Source organism: Apodemus sylvaticus, chromosome 5 (genome assembly GCF_947179515.1).
Source record: "Apodemus sylvaticus chromosome 5, mApoSyl1.1, whole genome shotgun sequence".
NCBI lineage: Eukaryota > Metazoa > Chordata > Mammalia > Rodentia > Muridae > Apodemus > Apodemus sylvaticus.
In genome coordinates, this window is record NC_067476.1 from 54,903,110 (window position 1) to 54,913,114 (window position 10,005).

General features: G+C 37.3%; 1 protein-coding gene across 5 annotated transcripts in view; it reads right to left on the reverse strand.

The window, feature by feature from the left end:
* Nucleotides 1-8,944, reverse strand: part of Lnpk (lunapark, ER junction formation factor) — a 77,100-nt gene extending 68,156 nt beyond the window's left edge. For 4 of the 5 annotated variants that reach the window (XM_052182730.1, XM_052182728.1, XM_052182729.1 and 1 more), the window contains exons 1-3: nucleotides 8,800-8,944; nucleotides 3,577-3,665; nucleotides 162-203 (exon numbers count right to left, since the gene is read on the reverse strand). In XM_052182730.1, the coding sequence (XP_052038690.1) occupies nucleotides 162-203; nucleotides 3,577-3,603 (69 nt within the window). In that variant the 5' untranslated portion in view covers nucleotides 3,604-3,665; nucleotides 8,800-8,944. The remainder of the gene's footprint in view (nucleotides 1-161; nucleotides 204-3,576; nucleotides 3,666-8,799) is intronic. The other variant, XM_052182726.1, reaches the window with a different exon arrangement.
* Between the last annotated feature and the right edge of the window lie 1,061 nt (nucleotides 8,945-10,005).

The window sequence follows — 10,005 nt, forward strand, 5'->3', positions numbered from 1 at the left end:
ATGAGGAACTGTACTAAAGGGTCACAGCATTAGGAAAGTTGAGAAGCAATGCTCTATATCATCTTTAAGTTCCCATAGCTCTTCTCCAATATAAAATTACTAAAGTAATATTTAATTAACATCTAAAATAAATTAAAATACTTTAGAGCCAAAGAACATACCTTATCTATATTTTCTAGAACTTCTACTGTTGAAGGTTTTGCCTGTTTTAGAAACAGAAATAAGACCTGACATTAAAAGTTGTTACTACAAACATTTTGATAAAAACACATTTAGGTAAGTCATTAAAAGAATTGTAATTCTCAACTAGGTTTCTCAATGTTACCAAGCTATATGTCTACCTGTTCGTAACTATATTTGAAAAATTATAATTACCAAACTATGTAAGATTCTTAAAATAACTTTTTCCTGAAACTTTTGACTTTGACAGCTGTACTTTTACCATTCTTAACCTCAACAGTATAGATTTTATAGAGAGAAACATATTTTCACCCAAAGGGATTCACATACTAAAGATAGTCTAATTCAGTAATGCTGGGTCTGTGCTAGCAGCACACCAATTGATTCCAGCATTAAAGCCCCCACAGGGCTCTGGAGGTTTAAAAAAAAAAAAAGACTACCTTCACTGTGATTCCTAAAATTCTGGAGGAAGTTTGATTGTTTGTTTGTTTGTTTGTTTGTTTGAAATGATTATAGATATGTGCCTGTATGTATCTATATACCATGTGCATCCCTGGTGCCAAAGAGGCCAGAAGAGGGCGTTGGATCTCCTGAAATTATAGACAGTTATGAGTTATAGACAGTTGTGAGCCACCAACTAGGTGCTGGATATTGAGCAAGGGTCCTGCAGAAGAACAATCAGTGCTCTATCCTCTGAGCCATCTCTCCAGCCCTAAGTACACAGCTTTTGAAAACCGAAAATTTTAAAGAGTATATAAGAATACTTTATAATAGCACAGATTATTTGCCAAAGGTATTTCTATATAAGCCAGAATTGTTCAAATGGCAATTGAGAAAATATTTATATCAATATTATATCCCTAGAAGAGCTGATAACGTAAAACTGAATCATATGAAATTGCCATTTTTGTATGTCAAAGCAGAATAGCAGCAACTTCATATAATTTCAAACAAAAAACAAAAAAAAATGATAAGCTAATTTGATTCTTAGTCTGTCACAATTTTTTGTTGTTGCTTATGTTTTTGTTTTATTTTGTTCTTTGAGACAGGATTTCTCTGTGTAGCAGCCCTAGCTGTCCTAGAACTCACTTTGTAGACCAGGCCTACCTCACAGTCACAGAGATTCATTGGCCTGCCTGTCTCTCAAGTGTAGGGACTAAAGGCATGAGCCCCCATGCCTGGCTCTGTCAAAGAATTTTAAAGAAATGTCACTTCATCCATCTGTGGAATGAAAAAAAGATCCCATAGAAGTAGAAAGTAAAAAATGTAAGGAAACTGGAGGTAAAGAATTGAAAGCTTTGGGGTCAAGGGATACAAAATACATAGAGTAAGTTCTACAGATGGTACAGAACTGTAACTATAGCTTATAATGATAACTATACTCTGCTCATGAATTTGTTTCATTTTAAAGCATGCATATCCATGTGTTTCTGTGCAGTCCTTGAATTCAGGCACCGTGGGAAGCTAGAGGTACAGACCCATGAAGGTGATTGTGAAGGACCTGACCTGGGCACTGAGAACTTAACTCCAGTCCTCCACAACAACAACAGTACAGGTTCCCCTTTTTTTTTGGTGGGGGGGAGGTGGATCAGAGGTACAAATGCTGAGACTAGTACCCCAATAAGCTTTATTTTTAATTTTTTTCTCAATACTAGGATGCCCCTCTTATTCTCAGTGTGGCACGAACCCAAACACCTGAAACACTGAAGGTCGCACTTCCCGGGTTTCTTCCTCTGGGAGAGCGTCTTCTTCGCACAGGGCAGCAACAATCAGCTTTGAAAGAGGGGACTGGCTGATTCCTGTTAAGCAATATTCCAACCTGAAGCTCCTGGTTCAGGCTGGAAGTCCCAGGTCAGTGGAAGAGGAATAGCCTGACTGACCTTGACTGGACAAGTCAAGAGCCCAGAGCTCCTGGAGGCTCTTATCTCACAGGATGGTATGTCCGAAAATGACAAGCGGCTGGGCATGAGTTCATACTTCAGGAACAGAAATTAAGTATTAGTTTGGAGTCTAGTTCTCTGTGATCTGGAGAGTTTAAAGGACTGGGGCACACCCTGTGGTCCCCTCGATTCCCTACATGAAGCTCCTGGCTTGTATCTGCAGCAAAATCAATTTTATCACTTTCGGAAAACAGTGACTGGTGAGTGGTTCAGACTTGTAAATTCTCATAAAGTCATTTTGAAAGTAAACTAAGATTTTAAGTGAAAAATTAAACATTCAGAAGATCTGGTTTGTCAGAACCTTTTTGGATTTTAAGACCCTGATGAAACCAATCACAGTCCCTGAGCAGAGCACCACAAAAACCCTCAAAGTGGCAGCAGGCCTCTCCTTCCCTGCCCCAGCCTAAGACCACCACAGTAAAATGAGGTAAAATGACCCACAGGAGCTGTCTGTTGGCTCCTGTAAAAATGGCAGTATACTTGACCACTTCCATCTCTCTAGCCCTATATACTATATTCTTGAAAAAATGCTAACAGAGGGAATGTTTCTCACCACAAAAATATAATTATGTGAGTTAATGAATATGTTAATTAGCTATAGCTAAACAATGTAATGTATACATTTTAAAACATCATGTTGCATACAATAGATGTTATTTTACCTGTGGATTTTTTTAAAAAAGAGATAGAAAGTCAATATAACACAAATCTAAAACATGGATCTAAAAGTCAAAAGCTAAATTATATACCAAGTATTACTAGACTCTATTATTATGATAAGGAATAAGGAAATTAGTTTGGCTTAAACTATATTATCTCTTCTTACATTAGGAGAGTATTAATCAATATAATTTATACTTTATATCTCTAAATTTGAGATACTTTCTCTAAAGGTTTATCTAATAAAATCTGCATTTTTTAATTTTATTCAACCTATAACTCTTAAAGGCAATATTTAGTAAGGTATCAGTAAATTTATGTGACATGCTAATAAAAAAAAAAGCAAAACAAAACAAAAATTCCTTTAATACCAGCAGAAGCAGGACAAATTTCTATGAGTTCAAGGCTGCACAGTAAAACCCTGTCTCCAAATAGACAGACAGACAGACAGACAGACAGACAGATTAGATAGATGGTATAGTACACAAAAAAACATAAGTATGGTATAAAATTTTAATTTCAACTACTTTTAAAATAAACTTGGAACTTGGGCAGTTTGAGAAGAAATCTACTTGTATAAAATATATATATAAATTAGTAGACATATTAGATAGCCATAAAATAAATAGAACTACCAAAATAATATCCAAAGAAGTAATTCTAATGGAGTTAAATAAAATTAAATATATCACATCAAACTCATTAAAAAGTATACTCCAAAGGATAACTTTGTGAAATCTTTATAATACTTTTGTTAGATTTTAAAAACTAGCAATTCAGAAATTTTTTTTCTTACCCTCCATCGAGAAAATAATCCACCCATCTTTTATTTGTAGAAACTTGGCACAATAATAAATACCATGAGTTGTCCAAAAGAAGTCACAGCTAGAAACAAAGTAAAATATTTTAAATTGTTAAGTTAAATACAGAGCACATTCTCTCTAAATTTTTTATGCATTATGTTTCAATATTCAATACTAAATAAATTAAAAGTAAATTATTTGTTGGCCTCCACTTACATAAAACTTGAATCCAGATAGTCACTGATATATTCAAAGGACATACTTAAAAGTAAAAGTAGAGTTGGAAATATTTTTTAAAGACAAATCACTTTAGAAAGTTACACATACCTACAAACTTCCTGTTCTTAATAAAAATAATAAATTTTTTTAAAAAAATAAATCATTCAAAAATCTGAGCCTTAATTTTTTTTTGTAAATTAAAGTGAGCAATGTCAACAGTTTATCACAGGGCAGCCTTTTAGTGTAAACACCTTAGAGAAATTTAAAAAGAAAAAATTAGAGAACAAAAAAGCTAGAGATTTGCCCCACAGCACATAAGTCACTCTATCTTCAGACTTCTGTTTCTGAATACTGCTGATCAACACCCAATTAAGCATGTGTTACTAAACGTCTAAGACCCCCAAGCTAGATGAGTTTAAGTTCAGCTAGCTGTATATTCTTTGTTTATCTAACATTCTCGAATGTTATATAAAGACTAAGAAATAATAACATCATAAATCAATTTAACAAATAATCATTTTATAATTTCTTATTCTTTTAAGTTGAAATGGTAATATTATGCCCTCAAACTGATATGTTATCAGGCTGCAAGTATATGATTATAAGTGTGTGAAACTATACTTATACGCACATGCACACACACTTATTTTCATAACTATATCTCCCATGTTTTAACCATAAATATAATCACAAAATAATTATCAGCACTCAGTAAGAACTGCAATACTATTTATATATCAGAATTATCAAGGCATACCTATTTTAAGAGTTTCTATTTTTAGAAAAGTAATGAATGCCTAATTATAAAGTACTTTCATTTACAAAGTGATTCTTATGGGCAAAAATATCTGTTCTAAAGTACTCTGAAGCATACTAACTTAATTTTATAAGTTACAATTGAGTTGCAAACTAAATATTAATCTAGTAATATTATATATATATATATATATATATATATATATATATATATATATAATATATACACACATACACACACACACACACACACATACTCCTGCTCAGTATTTGAAATTCTAAAATATGATTATGAGGTATTCTGGAACTCTAACGAACTAAAGTATAAATTCTGAGTCAAGAGTAAACAAATCTTAAAATCTTAAGGGTCTAAAAATAATCAAGAAAGATAATTATTTAATATGTATTTGTCATCACCTTTCTATCTTGCAACTGGCTTGTGATATCTGACAGTGTTTCATGCACAACTAGATTACATATTTCCATTTCTAAAAGAAGGGAATCCTTCCAAGTTTATAAACAGCACACCTTACCACTCTATTTTGGTTAGAATTTTTTGAGACAGGGTTTTCCTATATAGTCTAGCCTACCCTCAACTACCTTTCTGCCTCTGCCTCTGAGTACTGACTGGCATTACAAACTTGTACCATCATGCCCCATCTGGCTTAGAATGACTTTTTACTGTTTGAAATTAATAACATCAGTTACACACCTGGCAGCAGATCTCTAAGAAGCCCTAAAACAAATGGTTCCCAAGAATTTTATCATTTAGATACTGTTGCCCACCACTTCACAAATTAAGACCCTGAGGCTAAAAGAAGTAATTTGCTAAGCCCCAAAGATACTAAGTAGCAAAGCCAAACACATTTTAGTTTTGATTTTTTTTTCTAATGCAACATTCTGAATGCATGTTCATTCTGAACAGCATGAAATCAGAAATGGAGGATACTTATATAGCATGGGCTGGAATATAGCTATATAGGCTAGAATGTCTATGTATAAAATATAGATAGCTGGGGATGGTGGTCAGTAGAGCACTTGCCTAATCCCTGAGCTCAATTAGCATCATAAAACAGACAAATAAAAACAAAGTTAAATAAAATATATGAAAGTACCTTGAACTTTCTCAAATAGTTGGTAAGCAAAGCTACTAAAATGGAAAATGAGTTATAAACAAGAGACAGTGTTTATGGCAATGTATCAGGTAGCCCAATCCCTTTATCTGACTAAATCTGAGGGCTTAAATTTGCATTAGAGAGAAGCTAAATGGCTTGTTAAATTCCTAGGATTCCAGTTAGAACTTTTAGATCAACTAGCCTAAAATAGTCTTTACTGCATATTATTTTTAAATGAATATATGAAATATGCTCATAATTCATAATAAATACCTATTTTATGTCAGTTATTTATTTGGAGAATGTTTTACTGCTAAAAAAAAAACAAATTATAATTTAGCCTCCAGGTTCCCTGAAGCAAGAAGTTGTGCCTTTAAATTTACCCTCTGAAATATCAGTAATAGTCATTAAATCCATGCCTTCATATTCATAAGTAGCAACAATCAATTCTTATTGCTTCAGAAATTTTATATCAAATTCTAGTATTATTAAAGCTGAATTACAATAATGCACATATGATAGTATTTCTGACAGATGTGAAACACAAGATTAGCTATTTTCTACAGTATAAAGTTCATTTCTCTATCACACCCACTGCTTCTGTCCTTGCCTTCTTAACTCCAATTCTGACTGACCATCCCTTACTGTAAAACAAGGAGCAAAAAATCTAAACATCCCTGATTCTCAATTTCCTCATTTGCAAAAGACAAATAGTTAGAATCCTCTTAGATGTTGAAAGGCTTAACTATGTCCTAAACAACTTACCCTAGTGCCTGCTAATAGCACAGTCATTACTCATAATAAATTGTTTTTCTTGCTGTTGTTATTGTCATTTTCTGATGCATCTCTACTTCTTGCCCAGTAACTCTAGCATTTCCTTCTGAAGCATAAATCACTCACTTCCCTTTACATGGACCCCAAGCAGCTTGTCCCCAACCTGTGCAGTCTCCTTCCAACTCTGATATCACAACGGGACTTAGCATGTATGCCCTTATGGGTTGAGTGCACCTAAATATGATTTTTGGATTTATTTATTTTTATATGTATGTGTTTTCTGCTTGCATGTATATGTGCACCATGTGTGTGCCTTATGCACAGGGAAGTCAGAAGTGGATACCAAAGAACTAGAATTACAGATGGTTGTGACCCGCCATGAGTCATCTGAGTGTTCCCAACCTCTTCAGCCCTCTACCATACTATATGTTTTCTACTGTTATTCACATTCAGATTTAAGTGTTTTTCTTGAATTCTCAACTCATTTCAAATCACATTAAAACAATGGGATAAGGATCCAAAATATGGCTCAGCCATTTACTAGATATATGATCTTAAACTTAGAGAGTTCTTAAACTCTCTGAGCCTTGGCTAATAAAGCAGTTAAAATATTTACATTCCTTGGAATTGTATAAATTAAGTGAAATTATTTGTCACTTGGCACAGTGTTTAGCACATAGTATTTAGATAATTTTAGCCATTACTATTGCTAAACACATGTAATAACTAAATGAAGCATGTGCCTAACTTTTCATTAAATGAACACATGCTTTAATTATTTCATAATTTAAAATCTTTAAGTATAAAATAAGTTTGTGTTATACTGAAAATATTATTCTTGTTTATCCTAGCATGTAAATAAAGCAGAATATTTTTCAGGCACTTCCCATTATAATAAACTTGCAAGCCTTCATAGAAAACAACAAAAGAAATGGAGGTTTGTGTTTTTTAACCTTAGATTCCAAATTTAAACATAAACTAGTGTGGAGGTGTTGTTAAACTGTTCTTTAACAACACCTCCACACTATAGTACACAATTTGGGTTTAAATGTGATTTGTTTGAAATCGCTTTCAAATGTCCAATATCTTATACCAGGTTTATTACCCAATAAATAAATGATAAGCACACTTCCAAAAGCACTTTTATTACCCAAAAAATAATGATAAGCACACTTCTAAAAGCACTTTTAATATGAGATGACCACCACAAAATAAATAAATAAATAAATAAATATAAAAATAAAAGAGACTGACAGGGGGATTTCTATATGAACTCATACCTTTGTTAGAGTCACCTGTCCATGTATTCTTCCAGTATATAAACACCATAAACATTTATTAACACCATTACTATGATGACCCCAATAGATGTCAAGGAACTTTTAAAAACTCTACTTTTAAATGAACCACTCTTGTTTAAGAAAATGTATTCAAAATCAACTTTGTTCCCCTAAGAAGGCACTATGGAGACCTTTGAGGACTTAGTCCTGCCTGCCAGCTTGAACTTACGCCTGTAACTAAATTTACTCACATCCATCACACCTCTAGACAATGTTGTCAACGCTAAGACCGATGCCACAGAGACGGAAAACAATAGGCTCTAGGCACTACAAACCAGAAGCCAAAAAGAAAGAACACGGGAAACTCAGTCACAGGTGTTAAAACTGCACGCAAAAATAAATTCACCAATCCGAACTCTCCGTCTGCAAACACATCATCAAAGAATTAAGCCTACTGAAGTCCCTTGGAGTTGCTTTTCCCGGATCGCTCCTGACACCACGCATCTTCGTCCTACCCCTCCACCCCTCAGACTGGCCGCTGTCCCTCCAACAAGTAAGGACAATGGTTGTGGAGCTGCTCCTCCAAGTCGCTCACAATCCACGCCCACACGCGGACGGAGCAGCATGACACTGACAGTTTTCAGACCTTCCGGTCGTGCCAGCTCAGGTGGACGCGGAGGTGATCGGAGCACTCGGGGTGGGTGTTTCAGCTAGGGACGTGCTTTCTGGGACCTCCTGACACTTCTCAACACAGGTGGGCCCAAGGGCTCCGGCTCTAAACAGCCACTGCGCGGAACCCCTGAGAACATACCCGGAGAGAACCCCGGCCTTGGGGCGGGCAGAGCCGGGTCTCGTGCACTCCGAAGCCGCTCGGGCCGCTGTGCAGAGCGATCCACGAGCGAAGGCGGCAGCAGCATACGGAGGGCAGCCCCGCGGCACGTCCCCAGCCGCCGCCAAGCTCTAGGCCACTTGGCATGGGCGGAGGCACCCGGGCCAGCGCACGGAGAACCGGCGACCGGTTCCCGCAGTCCGGAGCGCCTCCGTCTATGCGGCTCTCCCTTCACCGTCCTACCTGAGGAAAGCGGGCGCCGCTCGGCCCCGGCGTCCACTCGGGGAAGCCTGGGTCGCCACCGCGTAGAGCCTCTGGAGCAGGCAGCACCTACAGATAGAGCCCTGGGCCTGGCCAATGCCTTCCCATCAAACCCCGCGCTCCCGCCGCCAGCCAATGGGCGCTGCAGCCGGCGCGCGCCGCTCCCCCTATCACGTGATCCGGCCGGCCCAGCCGTTGGTGCCTCAGAGCGGCGGGTGTGGCCCGAGGATTTAGGCTGAGTATCCTCCGCCGCTAGCGTTAGCTGTCGGTCCTCCGGGCACAACAGGGTAGGGCCCTTCCGACCGACTCTTACTAGTAGTGGACTGTTATTCTTCCTCTGCCTCCTTTTCTCCCGAACAACTCCCACGCCCCGGTCTCGCCAGGAAAAGAAACTGTTCCTGATTTTCCCAGACCTTCTAAGCGAGAGAAGAGTGGGGGAGGACAAAGGGGAGGGGCGTTGAAGGTGGAGACCGGTGTGTCTGGAAAAGAGCGGGTACCTGAGATCCCAGATCAGCTGCCATCCAGCAAGCAGCAAAAAAGGTCTTACATTGCATAGCTCAGAAGAGGCCAATACCAGCCAAGAGGAGACATACATACATACATCATACATCATACATACATCGCCTGGCCAGGTACCATGGGGACTTTAGGCTGGCTTCAGTTGCTCTTGGACGTCAAAAAGGGTCCTTTCTTGACTAGGCGCTTACCTCACCAGCATGAGAAGACCTTTAAACGATAAGGATGGCCTTCTCAAGCTACAAAGGCTGTTTTCCATCTTCACACACTTAACCTCAAGAACCATCACCAAATGCTCTAAACTGGGCCCGCGTGAAACCCTAGTGCTATATTTCCCTAAGATTTGAAAACTACCTGAAGAATGTTGTTTGCCAGTCAACTGCATCAATAACAAATAACACTTGAATGAGGCAGAGGGGACTGAGAGCTTCGTAGGCTTAACAAAAAGGGAAACTTCAAGAAAGGCTTTTATGTTCTATCCTGTGTTCAATCATTTTTATGGGTTTTCTACTTTAGTTACGGAAGAAAATGTTTCTGATTTTCAAAGCACAATAGGTATAATATGCTATGTTTACACTGACGACACCGGCAGAGAAGACATAGACATAGTATCTAGTTTGTAAAATAATCCCCTAAAATCTTCCATTACAGCTTTGTAAACTTAAAAGAATA